The following is a 17403-nucleotide window of genomic DNA, read 5'->3' as shown; positions in this document are numbered from 1 at the left end:
ATGAATACAAAAAAATTAAATTGAAGTTATTAAATCTTTAAATTTGCAATAATATAATTTTTATTTACATATATTAATAACAAAAAAATTAACATTTTTAATTAAATTGACTAACACAAAAAATAATGAACATCGATACTAAAATGTTAACAAAGTAAAAGTAAAGGATCGTATAGTTTAATTTTTAAATAGCAGGGACAAAACCGTAAATTATGATAAATATCAGGAGTGTTACAGTAATTTGCTACTTAGAAAAACTTTAAAATCTTTGAATTTTCGCCGGTTATCTAGTTCGCCATTCTTTCTTAAACTGAAAACCCTAGCTAGCTTCCCATTTAAAATTTATTTATTCAAGATTTGCAGCGGATTGTATTGATTAATATAAAAAAAAAATTGTTTGATTCGATGGGCGGCGGTTCCGATGCGGCGGAAACAACTTCATTATCGTGTCTCCGATGCGGGAAGCCTGCTAATCTTCAGTAACTTTATATATCTTTTATTCAGTGTTTGTAATTTTAGGTCAAGTAAAATGAATACTGTTAAAATAATTCATTTTTGTATTGTTTTTATTAGATGTCCGAAATGTGTTGAATTAAAGCTTCCTCGTGAAGGTGCTTCGTTCTGGTAAGCATTTTAGTAATTTCTTTAGGATTTTTTTGTTTAGCTTTTTCATTGATGATTGGTTCGTCCTTTTTTGTTTTGGTTATTAGCTCGCAGGACTGTTTTAAGGCAACTTGGAGCAGTCATAAATCAGTTCATGTGAAGGCAAAATTATCGTCACTTGAACAAAACTCTGAGTTGGGTAGAAATGAAGGTTGGCTGTATTGCTTGAGGCGAGGACAGGATCGGTTTCCTAAACTTCCTTATTTTGATTGGACTGGGTATTAGTTCTATTTCTCAATTGCTCGATTCCGCATTTTTTTATTCAGTTAGTGAAAATAGTACTGGAAATGAGACCTTAAAGTCATGAAGCAGACGGCTTCAGTGCTGTTTGAACTATGCCAATTGGTGATCACGCTTTTTTTCTTTTAAACTAAACTAGAATCTTTAGAGTCTTGTAATTCCCATTTATATTAGCCTTCTTGCTTTTCTGGTTCGTATAACACTGCTGCTCTTTCTACATTCTGGTGGGAAAGCCCGATTTGAATTTGTTATGTTTTCCTTGCACAGGACATTAAGGCCATATCCCATATCCCCATATCGTGTAGTTCCTGCAAACATAGAGAAGCCTGATTGGGCAATTGATGTAAGTTTCTGATCGCTTCTCTTCAGATTTATTACTAGACGTAACATTTATCTTGTGCTGAATGTTCCAAGGCTGGAGCCTCTCTCAATTATCTTCCCCACCTATTCGTTTTTTTCCTTTTTCATTTATGAGAGTTGCATACTATACTAATGCGGCTAAGTCACTCAATAATTTCAGGGAATCCCAAAGATCGAACCCAACAGTGAATGGCAGCATGCTGTGGAGGTAAATTAATTTTAGGATTTTTAAAATAGTGATATACATGACAATTGTTGTACAAGTGTACTTTTTTTATTATCTTTAATTATCTACCTTGTAGATCAAAACTCCTGATCAAATCCAAAAAATGCGAGAAACTTGTCGAGTAAGTCATCACCCGTACTCTCCATCTCCAGTAAAGTATATTTTTTGGAAAATGTACTCGTCCTGCTTCATGTTCCTTTCTTTTGCATGTCAATGCTGCATTGTCATCTCTGCACTGCTTTTAATTGTATATGTAATTAGGTGAGTTTTTATAGTAATATAAAATCTAATGATCAGGAAACTCTTTCTTTTTTGGGGGCCAAGTAGCATTTTTTTTGAAGAAGATTAAAATGTTTGGGATGTTGGTGCATTGTTGACAGTCGCCTGTTTTTTAGTGTTGTTTAATAGACCATAGCATAATGAAAATAGTTTGCTGTAGCAATGTTTTAATTCCATCTCTTTGCCTGAGATCGTACAAATTGCTCGTTACATGCATTTCTTTTGAAGAATTTAGCTAGCCATTCTATCTAATGAGTCGAGTGACCAGTGTGAAAATATAGAAACCCCTTTTACACTGTTCACTTTCTGTCCCTTTGTTCCACTATGAGATGCTTGGGATCTTGGGTTACCCAAGAGGACCAGCCTTCTCCCATCTAGAAGCCCCATGTGCGGTCCAATTTTTAATCTAAACTATTCTATTCAATAATTGTTTATCAGATAGCCAGGGAAGTGCTGGATGCGGCTGCTCGTGTCGTTCGTCCTGGTATAACAACTGATGAAATCGATCGAGTTGTTCATGAGGCAACTATTGCTGCTGGTATGTTTGATTAGTGCTTCCCTTACTATGAGCAATATGTAGACATTTTTCTTAAATATCTGCTCATTAATCGGCTTGTATTCTTCACAATGAGATTAACTCATAGTTAATCCACTTGCCGTATTTATTTTAGACTGAAGTTCCACCTATCTATCTCACTGCAGGAGGATATCCATCTCCTTTAAACTATCATTTCTTTCCAAAATCATGCTGCACGTAGGTAGTTCTTTCATTTACCTTCTTTATAAATATGTATTTTATATTACGTAATTGTTCAACATGATTTAACTGTGAGTTGCAGGTCAGTTAATGAAGTAATCTGCCATGGAATTCCTGATGCCAGGTATAGCGACTTTATGTTGTAGTCTTGTAGAATCTTTGAAACAAGGACTAGAATTTTATCCTGCTGGGAATTAATTATGTGTATCAAGTCATTGTGAGTGTATATTGTCTTTTTAGCAATGTGTCTAAGTTTAAGCTGCTTTGTCTTAATTGCTACAGGAAATTAGAGGACGGCGATATTGTAAATGTGGATGTGACTGTGTATTACAAAGGTGTCCATGGTAAGCATTTCTAGTAAATCGTAGACATTTTTCCTTTATTTTCAAAAATGTCTGGTTATCATTTTATATTTTTCTGAGCATTAGCTAACTTATTGTGCAGGTGATCTTAATGAGACATTCTTTGTGGGAAATGTCGATGAATCATCTCGACAGCTGGTCCAGTGTACTTACGAGTGCTTAGAGAAAGCAATATCCATAGGTATACATTTTGTTTGTGCTTCCTTATCTCTGTATCTTCTTTAAAAAAAAAAACCGTTATTACCCAGATTTTACATAACATGAATATTCTGTTTCATCATCTTATTTGTCATTTAGGTTTGAAGACCTATTTCAATATATCGAATAAAAAGTAGTAATGATAATAACTTCACAGTTATTCTTTTTGTTTGTGTTTGTGTTCAGTGAAACCTGGGGTGCGATTTCGTGAAGTTGGAGAGGTTATTAACCGCCATGCTACGATGGCTGGGTTATCTGTGGTAATGTACTTGAGGCTCAAATTTATATGACCAGCCAAGATGTTTTTTATGGCCATCATGGTATTTGTCTCACATTATTTTGTATAAATAGGTGAAGTCATATTGTGGCCACGGTATTGGAGAGCTTTTCCATTGTGCTCCAAATATTCCTCATTATGCAAGTATCCTTGTTAAAATCAGGCACCGAGTTCTCAACACTTTTGTTATAATAGAACTCGCCCATGTTCAGTGAGTTAAACAGTGCACGACGATGAACAAATTGCGAGTTCTACACCGTATATAAGTATTGGAATCATGTAAACTTGTCTGCTTTCTTTTTTCCTGTGGCATTTTACACATTGCATACCTTAATCTAAGCAGGAAATAAAGCTGTTGGTGTGATGAAGGTTGGACAAACCTTTACCATTGAACCCATGATTAACACAGGTAAGTTATCTGAATATACGGGATACAGTTTTTCCAGGTTAAATTGTTTTCCAGTTACTGAACTATAGGCTTTTTACAGAACAGTTATCATCGTTTATTTGTTATATTTTGTTAGCTGAATTTTCATTTTACGTCAACAGATGGTAACTATTAGCAGTTTAGGTCAAAATTGCTTATGTGACAACGGGAATTTGTGTAGTTATTGAACATGTCCGTTGCTACATTAGTAATATTTTGCCTGAATTGCTATAGTACCTTCTGTTGATGTAAAAGTAAAAGTTTAGTTATTAAAATATAACAAATGAAATGATGGTAATCCCGTTCTATAGAAAGCTTATGGTTCAGTAATCGGAAAAGAGTTTTAACCCGAGTTTTCCTACTCTAGGGGTAGCTTTATCTAACTAGCATTTGCTGAACAGGGGTTTGGCGTGATCGGATGTGGCCCGATGGATGGACTGCTGTAACTGCAGATGGGAAAAGAAGTGCTCAGTTTGAGCATACCCTTCTGGTAAATTTCCCTTATTTGTGCTAACTTAAGTAATCAGTCATTATTAACATTTTATGTTGATAGAGCTTACACGCCTTTCTTCATATGCAGGTAACGGAAACTGGAGTCGAGGTTCTTACAGCACGGGTGTCTTCATCTCCCAATGTCTTCCCGTGGCTAAATGCGTAAAGAGACCTTTGTTTGGCCGTCCTCTCAGCAATATCTTGCTTGTAATACAATTGGAAATAAGTATTCCCATCCAATTTTGAATTTACGTTCCTCATTTCAGTCGGTGCCTTCGAGTTTAGATTTTGTTGTTTGAACATAGTGAATAGAGCCCTCAAGTTTTTGTTTTTGAATCAGGTGTGTTATTTATAAACATACAGTGCTGGACTTACTATTTACATTATTTACATTTTTTTATTACTGTAAAATCTGCATTGCATTAGTTCATAAAAACAATAAACTTTAAAATAATATTTTTGGGCAGCGTCTGTATTTTTGTTTGTTATCGATATTAATTGTTTTCACTATTTTCTGCAGGCCATCCTTGGAGATGGAATATTAAACTCTAGAATTCTAATCAATTTATAGTTCTAATGATATTTTGCTTACATGAAATGGCATTTCAATAAGAGCGTGACGTCTTTCCTATAATTTCTATCTGTAATTATTATGCATTATAATTATCTATAATTTCTATCTATAATTATTAAACATTATAATTATCGATTAACTAGAGATAAACATATTTAGAAATGTGTCTCTCTTTAGCTTACCATGAGAATTATGTACAAAAAAACTTCATAATAAACATGGTCCAGATCAGAAAAATTATAAATAGTGATAAACCTTTGGTGAATGTGCCAAATTCACGAGTAGGGGCAAATATCATCACGTTTGTACAACATAAACATATTCAGTTTGATCGGTCAGGAGTCAGAACCCAGATGATCCAACGAGCGAGGAGTATGATGCATTTTCATCATCAGGCACGTACGGACTCTTTTCACTACATTTATTTATCACAGGTCTACTACTGGTAAATTGTCCCAAATCCAGGCCTGCAATTTCACACAACTCTGATCTTTCACGCCTTGCAGCCTCAATGTCGCCATCCCAGCAAGTTTCTGATATAATTTCAAGTGCTCTTTCTACCTTTTCCTCTGGCACAAGATCTCCATTTTGCAGGACTACAAGGTAAACTTGTTCGGCAGAAGCTTTCCTGATCTGTTATTTAAACATAAATGTCAAATTTCAGCTCTTTTTATCAGAGAATCCAGTTAAAAAGTTACGAGATGAGAATATTTGGAAAAAAATTCTAGAGTTACTGAACTGTGAGCTCATTCAATTTGTTATATTTTGATAAATGAACTCTTGTTTTTACATCAACTAGAAGCCACTGTAGCAATCCAGAATTCCAGGTTAATAATTGTTTACCTAGCAACATAAATATTAAATATTGTATAACCACATAATTTTCCATTGCCATATAAGTAATTAGTGGCTTAAATTGCTACAGTAATCTTCCGTTAATATAAAAATGGAAGTCCAGTCACCAAAATAAAATAAATTGAACGACGATAACCATTGCTATTTTTTTTAACCCCGGACAGTTTACATAACACGAAATTTAGTTAAAACGAAAAAATTCAGTGACAGGCCATTTGCCAAATATTTTGTATGCTACAAACCTTGGGATATCGATGACAAAGGAAAGTGAGAAGATGAGCAAATGCCCGGCTTTTTACAGGATCCGAAAGAGAAGCAATATATCCCAGTACTGCAATGCCAGCATATAACTTCGAAAAGTCCTTGGATCCTTTCAATTCAACAGCAAGGGAATCCAAAATACCAGCACAGAAGGTTGGAGTATGAACCTGGAAATTAAAGACCTCGGAATTTCAATTTTGTGCGTACTTAAAGTGATGAACATATCTATGCAATTCAGGCTTTTAATGGTTTATTATTTCTCTTGTTTGATTCCAGTTGGTATACTACACAGATTTACTAGATGACGCTCCCTTAGAATATAACTGAGAACAGATTATAGAAAGCCTCTATAGAACCCTACTCTAGAAACTGAGCTACAAAGGAAAAAAAAATTGCTCACTAATGCACAATAGTTCAGCACCTAAGATGCATGTTTTGACTAAAAAGAGTAACGTACGACAATAACAATGGGACAAAATACATAAACAAAAGAACTGAATGGAAGCTACTGTCTGTAACAGAGATACATCTAAGATGAACTAGATAAATAAAAGTAAATTAGAATACCAGATATAAATTTTGAAGCAATAGAAGCATGGTAGGTCAACTAACCTCCATATCCAAGAATATCTTTTTGCTGAAAAGGATCTCAATTGTCTGAAATACACAAGAATCTCGGTCAAGACAACGAAGCTTCATGAGAAATTTAAAGTAAGAAAATGTTCGACAGGTCTATCAATTGGTATTAAATTGTGGATGTAAAGGCTCTTAGCAAAAAGCTTATTTTACCTTCAATGTGGGAACAATCACCCTGTCACATTTCATGTATTGTTGGAGAATCCAAAGGGTGTCAGCAGAAAGCATTTGCTCTCGTGACCTTTTCTCATTCGCATCTTCAGTTTCAACTGCTTGAAGATAGTCTAACAATGCAGATATTGATGCTTTCCTTAAAGAATCTTGCAACCCACCAATCGAAACAACTAAGCCAGATAGAATTGCTCTGCTGTAACAACTGAACTGAAGTAATTGTAAAAAACGCGGATGTGAAAAGGTGGGTACCTGCAAGCAATTGGAAAACTCTTTGTTTACTTTAAAGTACTCAAAACATGTATCAAACAAGAAAAAAAGATCCTACTCATACTTACAGCCCATTGTAAATCTTCTTTATTAGGAACAATTTGTTCCAATTTTTCCCTGTGTGGAATAAATGGGACAAATATTTTCTTATTGTACAAAATCCTATGAAGGACCTTTGCAGCAGCTTCTCTTAATTTGTCCATCTTCTCTACAGCTTGCTTAACAATTACTTCAATCACATGAGCTGCAAGATTTGCATCAAATAATAAAAGCATTTGCTCATTCTCAGTCAGTTCAGGTATCTGTGATGGAGTCTCAACTCCATTTGATATTCTGGTGGAATCCGTCAAGCAGAGGATTAAAGTACATGTCTCAAGGCCTTCCATAGCAGCCTCACGAACCCAGGAACCAACATCACCTCTATTATCAACAGAATAATCGTCTAGAGCTTTAAACAGACTTGACATCACTTCATTCTTAATCAGATGACACAAAGACTTGCCATCCTCTCCTGAACATAAATCAGAAAACTCTGTAGTCTGACTTAATGTCTTACAAACTGAAATGAGTCCTTTGACGGCATTTACCCGTGCTTCAACATCTCTGTCTTCAGGGTTATCCTTCAAAGAGAAAATCAAATTAAGTTAACTGTCCTATTTGATTCTTGACATTTGATAAATTAATAGTGAGGCTAGCAGCTTTAAGGAAGTAAACCTCGATTAGACAGGAGCTACAAAGCTTCAAAAGCACATCTTTCCAATGGAAAGTCAAACATTCATAAGGCAGAACACCCAGTGCCAATGCAGATCCTCTTCTTATAGCAACATTTTGATCAGTCAGCTGTTCCAGGTACTTAGATGTTATAGCACTTCCGCTTCCATCATTCCCACTGATAACATATGCTTGAACAAAGTGTTTGAGAGCTTTGACAGCAGCATTCTGTGCATTTTACAAATTTTGGTCCACAAATTCAGCATTTCACGGAGATATATATATATAGCAGAGAAGGTTCAAAGTACAAGACTAGTACCTGTATTTGAGAATTAGGATGCCGCATATTATCATTAAGAGTATCAAGTAAGCTCCTTTTTATCTTTTCTGTCAATGCCAAATGGCTTAACGAAATGCATTCAATGAACCGGGAAACAGCAGAACGCATTATTTCTCCACCCTTCCCACGATAAAGACGTGCTTTCTCAATAGCAGGAACTATACCAGCTATATCTTTCTGTAGATCTGAAAAAAGAAAATTAAACAAAATGGTATCTTTCGTATAAACATTTCCAATTGAAAGAGCAAATTATTTGCCTAAAACTGCTAAAATAAAAATCCTGCTCAGGAACCAACTTTAATTTCCCGATTCAAAGAGGAACTCTCAATTTAAAAAAAAAAAAAAAAAAAAAAAAAAAACTTGTGGCAATATCAAGAATTAGACTTTGAAGGTAAGAGTTTCAAAACCATTAAAAAGGAAATTAAAATAACACAAAACTACCGCCAAAAAGTTTCGTCCAGTGCAACCCTGTAGGAGAGATTGACAGTCATTTATTGAAACTGACCAGTTCACTCTATATTCTTTTTTTTTACTATGTCAAGGTACACCATTCTTCTCAGCTAAAGTGCCATAATTATTGAAAAATATCCAAACTCAAAGATTAAAGATAAGAGGCATCCATACTGACTATAAAAGATAAGCATTGTGCTGTTTCTTCCTCACCATATTTGTAAAAGTCCTATTTCCTAATCAAAAGTACTATTCAGGTTAATGAGACTTTAATGTCTACATAGTAACCTTAAATGTTCACACGCTTATAACATTAATAATAAAATCAATAAGAAAATATATAAATTGGATCTCTTATATAAGCACCACATGCTAATAAAAAGAGCAAAGTCGAAGTACAACTCCTAAAATGACATGATAGTTTTCAATGCCTTCAGGCCAATTGACAAAATGTTAGAGCATCAGAAGCAGGAAATAAGAATACAAACCTGCACTAAGAGTGTAATCACACTGATGTAAAGCCAAAACAACTTCTCCAACAGCCATGGTCGCACCATGACGCAAGCATAGATCAGAGGATAGAGTAGAGGGAATTAATTTCACCAAAACAAAGCTTGTAAAATATTCAGAATCATATATGACAAGAGCAGAAAGGGCCTCTGCAGCAAGTTCCCTCAAGCCTTTCTCCTATGTCAATTCCAAAGCAATCAATCAACATCATTTTCAAAGATACAAATGCTGGAAAAGGAATACAGTTGGAGCATTTTTGTGCATACCCAGTGACCTATCTTATTATACAGCAATTCTTCAGCAAACGGATACAAATATCCTTCATACTGAGCAACAGAGACAGCAACATGAAGATAAGAGTTTACTCGGGATGAAAGTGAAAAATAGTCTGAAGTGTTCACTATGTCAATTCCATGTGGATAGTTTCCTTGTCTTCCAACGTTCTCCTGAAAAGCAGCTGCTGCTGCTCTTCTGCAGTTGACCTAAGTATCATAAATGAAAAGCTCCAGCAGTGGTGGAAGAAAAATGAAACAATGGCGGTGCAGAAAACAATGCACAATCAACATTTAACCTATCAGATGGGAGATAGCACCTCACGGTCATAGCAGGCCACTGTTAATAGGTGAGGAGCCAGTTGCTCCAAGACATTTCTCATATCAGTGTGATAATATGCACGGCCGAATGCCCAACAGACATAGGCAGCAGCATCACGTACATGAGACCCAACACTATGTGGACCTCTTCGAATATCGTAATGCAGTGCCTGTTAAGGAATCAGTAGTAAAAGTCAAAGTTAGCCTCTACAAAAAGGATTAAAAGAGAAGTGGTAGACAAATTTCCAAGAGAATGAAGCCATGGTATTTAAAAAGATGATTTATCAGAAGAAAAGATAAGCATACAGAATTTAAACAGAGTCTTCAAACAGCAAGTACTTTAGCTTAAAAGAAAAACTAGATCTTATAGTCAATATGTTATATACCTTCACTACGAAAGGCACAACTTTGGGAAGGCTGACAGGCAGTAGCAACCCTCTACGAGCTAGTTCAGCCAATGCTAAGCAAGCCCCATGCCACGATCCATCACCCTGTAAAAGTACAACATTTTCAGCATAGCTTGACTACCCAAGATTGGTAAAGAAAATTAAAATTGGACTGGATAAAATAAGCATACTTCTCCAGGTGAAAACAACTCCAAAACAGATGATAAGACTTCCTCAGAAAGGACAGATGTCAAACGGGAAGTTATGCGGCCCATACCTTTTGCAGCAGACCAACGTACAACTGTGTCCTGCATTACCAACAATATCTACATCAGATCAGCCTGAAATTGGAAAAATTCACAGCTAAGAGCTTCAGTATCCCCCATTGCTGCTGCATCTAATGCTAATTTGAAGAACACAAACACACGCATTGCCAATACATTCATGTCAAACGCCTAGTCACATTTAAGGCGATGGAAACTGAGAACTGAGGGGAAAAGTTTACTTATAGAAAATCATGAAGAATATATAAGACAGCAAAAGGGGATCAAAATACATGGAACCAGACTAAAATGTTAGTATAGGAATGACCACAGTATTTATCCAAATTTGACTAAGACAGCAAAAGGGGATCAAAATACATGGAACCAGACTAAAATGTTAGTATAGGAATGACCACAGTATTTATCCAAATTTGACCACTCATTAGACATACCACGTCTTTCAATCCAGAAAGTAAAATCTCAATTATCTCTTCAACAATTTCTGGAACATCCATATCTTCCTCTAGCATGTTGCTTGTAATTTCTTCTGGTTCGGTAGAGTTAGCATTTGTACCTTGACTCCATTCTCTTTTAGTTGCACTCAGAGAACCATTCTCTCCAAGTGAGCTAGTTCTGCCCTATGGATAAGATGTGAGTACTATATGAGTATTGTTTGCTCGGTGTCATTGATACAAACAAAGTAAATATGAATATATTTTTAGAAAAACTATTCTAGGAACAAGTAATTAAGGAAAAGTAATTAATTAGCGCATTACAGAAGTACAAGAGCAGAGAGCCTGACTTCCTTCATCCTAAACAACTATTTTCCAAATGGCATTTTGTAATTGTAAGGAAGTTAAATCAAAAGAAATAAAATAGTTTATTACTCACCACATAACACCATGCCGGTGAACGATGAGGAAGACAAATCAGTCCTATTCGCTGAGTTAACTTCAGCAGATACTTACGAAGCAACTGACTGCGAGCTGCAGAATCAGACTTGACCAATGATGAAGTATCATTCCAAACTTTAGAAACAACATCTAACAAGATTTTCCGACCACCCGCCTGAGGGAGTACAATATATGATGAATAAAAAAATCATGTCAAGAAAAAAGTGCCACTCTGCAACCCAAACTCAAACAGGATAAAGAAAGGAAAGGAAAAATAAAGTACAAACAAATATGAGTATAATAATATGACAAATCAGCTTAAACCTCTCAAAATCATTTGTATGAAGATTTCTCATACGGACAAAATATAAAAAGCACAATATCCACTAAGTACATAATATTTTTTTGAAACTCGAGAAGTTTTCATTGAAGCAACAATAACTAAAAATATTTCCGAAAGCAAACCTTGAAAATGGCAGCCAGTGCTTCCACAACACCTAGTAACTGGAAGTGAGACAAGACATCATCTATACGGGAAGTTAATATTTCATGTGTCCATTCAATGAAGCTGAAATAGAAAACACAGTAAGCAATAAGCAAAAGCAACACGCTGACTTATTTTGTATAGCATGAAGGATATAAGCCAAACTACAATGCAAAACGACTCACTACAAACCAAACTAATTCATGGAAAAAAAACTGCAATTATTCTATTGGAAGCGAAAAAATAGAAATACCTAGAAAAGGCGACAGGCATATCAGGACGAGTTAACAGCTTAGAGAGGAGCAAACCAGCCATAGTTCGCATAGGACCAGAATTAGAAAGATAATCCTGACAGAATCTCAATATCCTCAAAACTAAAGGAGAAGGCTCAAGTTTACCAGCATTATCATTACCACTAATAGCAAAACTCGTATCAATAGACGATATATCAAACGGAACTAAAACAAGAATAGAAAGCCACAAAAGAATCACACATTTCGCCTCCATTTCTCCGGTACTCTCCTGACGCAACGACGACGCGGATTCAGTATCATGACACTTCTCTAACAAATTAACCGCTAATTCTAAATCGGAAACTTGATGCGGAAAAAACTTGATAACTGATTTATATCCACAAACAGTAACTAAACAGTAAATAATTATGCAAATAGGTTTAATAATTTCGAGAATCTCATCGGTTTCTACACCTAATTCGATTGTTTTAGTACGAACTATTGACATTAATGGAGTAACCATTGTTTCTAGGTATGGCTCCAGTAATTGACCTTCCTGCTGATACTTGTCCAACTGCAAATAAAAATATTAATCGAAAATTAAATAAAGTTAATGGATTCTGATTTATAATAGTAATACGAGAGAGAATAAGTGTGAGTACAATGGATCGTATCTTGTTGACGGAGGAAGGATCGGTGATGCGGCCGTTTGAAACGACGTCGTCGAGGAGAGATTTGACAATTTTCCATTCGATTAGGAAGTATTTCTGGAGAACTCTCTCTTTACAGCCGTGCTCGTAGTCGTCGTCGTCTTCTTCTAGTGACAATTGCTTTTCAACTGCCGCCATTTCAGAGGCACAAAGAGATTACTAGTAGTTTCAGATTGAGTTGTACGGACAAAAGAGAGAAGAGTGTAGGTTGCTATTCCCCGCCATTAATAGATCTAAAATCTGAAATAATGTAGCTCAGGGGAAAAGGTATAAAAGAACCCAAAGGTTTTCATAAAAGTGCACTTAAGCCATTTTTCTATATTAGTTTATCAAACAAATGCTCAGCGTCTTTAGAAAGGTGCAAATGAGTCCCAAACTTTTTTTTGAACAGTCAATCCCAAACTTAAATACTTCAGAAATTAACGACTTAACATACTTATGTAAAAATAAATGTTTAACCATTTAAAAAAGGTTTCCCAAAATTAAAATGGAAAGATGATGGGTCGGATTTAAAAAAAATATGATGGCTCTACATAAATTCAGAATATTGAAGATAAAAAAATGATTAGATATTTAATATGTAGGATTGTTCATATAGAGAAGGCTTAAATTATTTTTTTGATGATTTATCTAATTTATAACGATACACCAATGTTTTAATTTTGTAAGACTTATTTTAAATGATTACTCGTTTTTACATAAGTAGGTTGACTATTAATTTTTAACGATGATGTCGAAGGTTTATTTGACAAAAGTGATTATAAAAGAATTTGTCTAAATTACAACGATACACCAAGGTTTTAATTTTATAAGACTTGCCTTTAAACGGTTATGCATTTTCACATAAGTACGTTAACTGTTGATTTATGAGAGTGTTTAAGTTAGGAGTTAATTGCAACTCATTAAAAATGTTGAGGGTTTGTTTGACGAAAATTATTTAGAAAGAGCTTAAGTGCACTTTCATGAAAAAATTTAGGAGCCGTTTGGTTCAAGGTTGGGAATGGGAATCGGAATGGGAATGAGAATGAGAAGAAATGGGAATGGGAATGGGAATGATTGTTTTCATTTTTTGTTTGGTTCAAAATTAGTGTAGGAATGGGAATGGATAAAGTTTAATAAAAAAATTATTTATTATTTATTAAAAAAAATTTATTTTTTTTAAATATTTTTTTATATAAAAAAATAAAAAAAATTTAAAAAAATTTTAATTTTTTTTTTTAAAATTTTAAATTTAAAAAATATTTAAAAAAAATATTTTAAAAAAATAAAAAAAAACTTCGAAAAAATAAAAAAAATTATTTTCGAATTAAAAAAAATTATTTTTCGAATTAAAAAAAATTATTTTCGAAAAAATAAAAAAAAATTATTTTCGAATAAAAAAAAATATTTTTTAAAAGAAATTAAAAATTATTTTTATAAAATAAAAGTTATTTTTAAAAAAAATAAAAAATTATTTTTAAAAAAAAATTAAAAATTATTATTTTTTAAATAAAAATTATTTAAAAAATATTAAAAAAATAATTTTAAAAAAAATATTAAAAACGTTTTTTTTATTATTTTAAGTATATTTTTTTAAAATAAATATTTTAAAATAGTTTTTTTAATAATTATATATTTATTATTTATTATTAAAATATTTGTAAAATTTTGATTCCCATTCCCAAAAGTTCATTCCCATGGGGTAAGGGGGGAATGGGTGATTCCCATTGAGAGGGTAATCACATTCCCATTCCTTAGTACAATTTGACAAAACAAACATAAACAATGGGAATCATTCCCATACCCATTCCCATTCCCCCCATTTTATGGCGAACCAAACGGCCCCTTAGAGTTTTCCTTTACCTTATGCCTTAGTTCAGTGGAAATTTTTTGAAAATTGCAAAACGTTGGTTCGTCTCAATGTGCTGGGTTCTTTTGCTCGACGTGATTTTCTAAGCGGCAAAAAGGTATAAGAGAACCAAAGTTTTTCATTGAAAGTGCACTTAAGCCATTCTTTCATTATATTATCAAACAAATTCTCTCAACGTTTTTAAAAAGACGCAAATAAATTTCGAATCTAGATACTTCATCAATTAACGAATTAACATATTTATGTGGAAATGTCTAACCATTAAAAAAATCCTTATAAAATGTCTAACCATTCAAGATGCCGTCTTCTACATGCTTGTCCGTCCAAATAACCGACCTTACCATTAAGTTGGGTCACCAGCGAAGAAATTAAACCAACTCTAGCGCCTTCTAATTGACCTGAAAAATATATACATATCCCTTTAATCTCTTTTTTTCATTACTAAAAGAATGTCCTTAATTATTTTACTAAAAATTGAAGGAATATATGAATTCAAAGTATTGAATATGAAAACATTAGAGATATAAATTTAGGATTGTTCATACAAAGAGGGTTTAAATTATTATTTTCAATGATTTATCTAAAGTACAACAATACACCAACATTTTAATTTTAGAAGACTTACTTTAAATTGTTAGGCATTTTTTACATAAGTAGGTTAACCGTTAATTTCTGACAGTATTTAAGTTAGGAGTTTATTTGCACCTCATTAAAAATGTTGAGAATTTGTTTGACAAAAATGATTAAAGAAGAGCTTAATTGCACTTTCATGAAAAAATTTAGTAGTTTTCCTTTACCTTCTGCCTTAGCTCAGTGTGGAAATTTTTTGAAAAATGCAAAAGGAAGGTCCGTCTCACTGTGCTTGTTCTTTATGCTTTATGAGATTTTCTTAGCGGGAAAAAAATATACTCCTTAGCGGGTAAAAAAACGATAATTCCGTTGCCGGGACTTGAACCCGGGTCTTTCGGGTGAGAGCCGAATATCCTGACCAACTAGACTACAACGGAATGATGTTCAATTCTATTTTTGGTTATTCAATAGCAAAGGTATTAAAGGGACAAAAGATAGCTCAAGATTACATTAAATATAAATTTGTAATTTGATGTAATGTAATTTTTCAGGGAAGAAACCAATTAACATGCTGAAAATATGGATTTTTAAAATGCATTTGAAGATATTTATCTCTAAATAAATACTCCAACTTAGAACTAAGGAATAAATTTTAAAATTAATTGATTGAAATATTTGAAGTGTTGTTATTCTTTATCAGTTTTTTTTTTGACAACGAAAACTTACTCCCCTTAGCTATCATTGTCCAATGATGTCCTTTTTAAAAATGGAGTGGTAGAAATTAGATTGTTGGCTATTATAATCCGGATTTGCCTGGTATGTAGGTTTACGAGTGGTCCATATTTCGGGATCTGACAGTGATCATATATTTCAGCACAAGAAAGTAAATTCTCATTACCAAAAAAAAATGCTTAATAGCAAAAAAAAATCCAAACCTTTACGACTTGTTGCAATTATATCCAAACCTTTTAATTTTTACAATAATATCCAAATTGTATTATTTTGTTGCAATAATATTCAAATTGCACTTTTTATGTGAATTTTTTTGAATTTTTTGCCATTTTTGGAGACTTTTACTATATTATTATACATCAAAATATAATAATAGCCTAATATCTTAATTGAAAACAAAAAGTTTAGCCATCAATTTGACTTTTATTGCTACAAAAAAAATGCAATTTGGATATTGTTGACATCGGCCCAAAAAACATGGTTATCAAGTGATGGGCTGTCAAGGAAGAGAGCATAATGGGCTGCAATGGGACCGGGCCCATATTAGCTATTTTTATTATTGCCTTTAGATTTTTAGCTGAGTTAGACTTTTAGTCTTATCAGGTTAGGGTTTAATTAAGTGTTTTAGTTTTAATTCGCTTCTTTTTCCTATTATTAGGGGATTTGTCCCTATAAATAGTGATTTTTATCAAATTAATAAAGACAACTCAAATTATCAATCAAACACAAACTTCAAAGCCCTGCGCTTTTCTATCCCCAACCCCCGCGGTTGGTTAACTTAGGAGTAGGAGTAGTTCAAACAATAATCTCGCCTGGGTTTCTTAACCTCCAGATTAATGTTTTAATTTAGATAAATCAAACCCTGTTCAACTTTTCGGACCGAACCGGTTAAAGCATCGATCCACACAGTACCCATCTATAAATTCAAAGATTCGAGTTTGGAAATATTTTCCTGCGAACATCTTTTGGCGACTCCACTGGGGACATGTTTATGGTTAGCACAAAAATCGGTACTAAAGAGCTAAAAGATATACACGCTCAATGAGTCGATCAAGCTTATTCAAAGGAAGCGAGACGCCATGAGATTTAGACTCTGATTTGGAAGCGATCATGACCAAGAGAGACAAGAACCAACTGTCGCACGAGGGAACTACTATACCTCCCACAGAAGGAAAATCGGTCGATCTCATAGTCAAAAATTTCAACCAATTCGAAGATAACGATTCGAGTGACGATAATCGTTTCCTATCCCCAAATCCTTCAACATTATCAATGGCCGATTCTATAACCATGAGGAATAAGATCACGCATGAAAATCGGCCAAGATATTATGAAGGAGACCAATTAGCGAGAGCCATGAAGACCGTACTTGACGAAAAAAATGACTGTTCAAAGAGAGATCAAGTCGGACATAGGAAGAAGCCTATTAAGCATAAACGGTATTATGTCAAAAGTCATGGCTCGACAAAACATCGCCGAGACTACCATCAAGATGGTTGATCTTGGCTACACACCAACACGGATCGGCTCGCAAAGAGGGACTGCCGATCAGACGCAACCGATCAATCGATCTGGTATGAAGTACGATGCTGCAGATCACAGAAATGATGTGAGATACATGGAGTATTGTG

General features: G+C 34.0%; 2 protein-coding genes and 1 non-coding gene across 3 annotated transcripts; 1 reads left to right on the top strand and 2 right to left on the bottom strand.

Annotated features, from left to right (window-relative positions):
* Positions 1-281: 281 nt before the first annotated feature.
* LOC126686572 (methionine aminopeptidase 1A) lies at positions 282-4617 on the top strand. Its single transcript, XM_050380688.2, has 16 exons — positions 282-479; positions 574-624; positions 711-881; positions 1171-1246; positions 1424-1471; positions 1566-1610; positions 2207-2306; positions 2471-2522; positions 2608-2649; positions 2808-2869; positions 2970-3068; positions 3272-3345; positions 3437-3506; positions 3706-3771; positions 4191-4279; positions 4370-4617. Exons 1-16 carry the CDS (start codon positions 406-408, stop codon positions 4445-4447), a joined length of 1197 nt encoding a protein of 398 aa, XP_050236645.1. The 5' UTR covers positions 282-405; the 3' UTR covers positions 4448-4617.
* Positions 4618-5083: 466 nt separating this feature from the next.
* On the bottom strand, positions 5084-12851 carry LOC126686560 (tubulin-folding cofactor D). Its single transcript, XM_050380674.2, has 17 exons — positions 12574-12851; positions 11932-12485; positions 11660-11762; positions 11193-11369; positions 10754-10939; positions 10230-10346; positions 10039-10143; positions 9652-9822; positions 9326-9541; positions 9038-9236; positions 8079-8284; positions 7763-7987; positions 7117-7668; positions 6761-7030; positions 6584-6628; positions 5953-6138; positions 5084-5488 (listed from the first exon to the last, which is right to left on the bottom strand). Exons 1-17 carry the CDS (start codon positions 12757-12759, stop codon positions 5198-5200), a joined length of 3789 nt encoding a protein of 1262 aa, XP_050236631.1. The 5' UTR covers positions 12760-12851; the 3' UTR covers positions 5084-5197.
* A 2553-nt stretch (positions 12852-15404) lies between these two features.
* TRNAE-CUC (transfer RNA glutamic acid (anticodon CUC)) lies at positions 15405-15477 on the bottom strand. The gene has a single exon. It is a non-coding gene; the product is annotated as a tRNA-Glu (tRNA).
* Positions 15478-17403: the final 1926 nt, after the last annotated feature.

This window comes from Mercurialis annua, linkage group LG6, assembly GCF_937616625.2.
Source record: "Mercurialis annua linkage group LG6, ddMerAnnu1.2, whole genome shotgun sequence".
Classification (NCBI taxonomy): Eukaryota; Viridiplantae; Streptophyta; class Magnoliopsida; order Malpighiales; family Euphorbiaceae; genus Mercurialis; species Mercurialis annua.
Note: the sequence above shows the minus strand (reverse complement) of the source record. Positions and strands in the feature narration are given on the sequence as shown.

Coding starts and splice junctions, on each gene's coding strand:
- LOC126686572 (XM_050380688.2), top strand. CDS start 406: ATGGGCGGCGGTTCCGATGCGGCGGAAACAACTTCATTATCGTGTCTC. Junction 480..573: donor GGGAAGCCTGCTAATCTTCA/GTAACTTTATAT, acceptor TGTTTTTATTAG/ATGTCCGAAATGTGTTGAAT. Junction 2,650..2,807: donor CATGGAATTCCTGATGCCAG/GTATAGCGACTT, acceptor TAATTGCTACAG/GAAATTAGAGGACGGCGATA.
- LOC126686560 (XM_050380674.2), bottom strand. CDS start 12,759: ATGGCGGCAGTTGAAAAGCAATTGTCACTAGAAGAAGACGACGACGAC. Junction 7,669..7,762: donor GTAGCTCCTGTCTAATCGAG/GTTTACTTCCTT, acceptor TTCTCTTTGAAG/GATAACCCTGAAGACAGAGA. Junction 6,139..6,583: donor AGATATTCTTGGATATGGAG/GTTAGTTGACCT, acceptor TTTAATTTCCAG/GTTCATACTCCAACCTTCTG.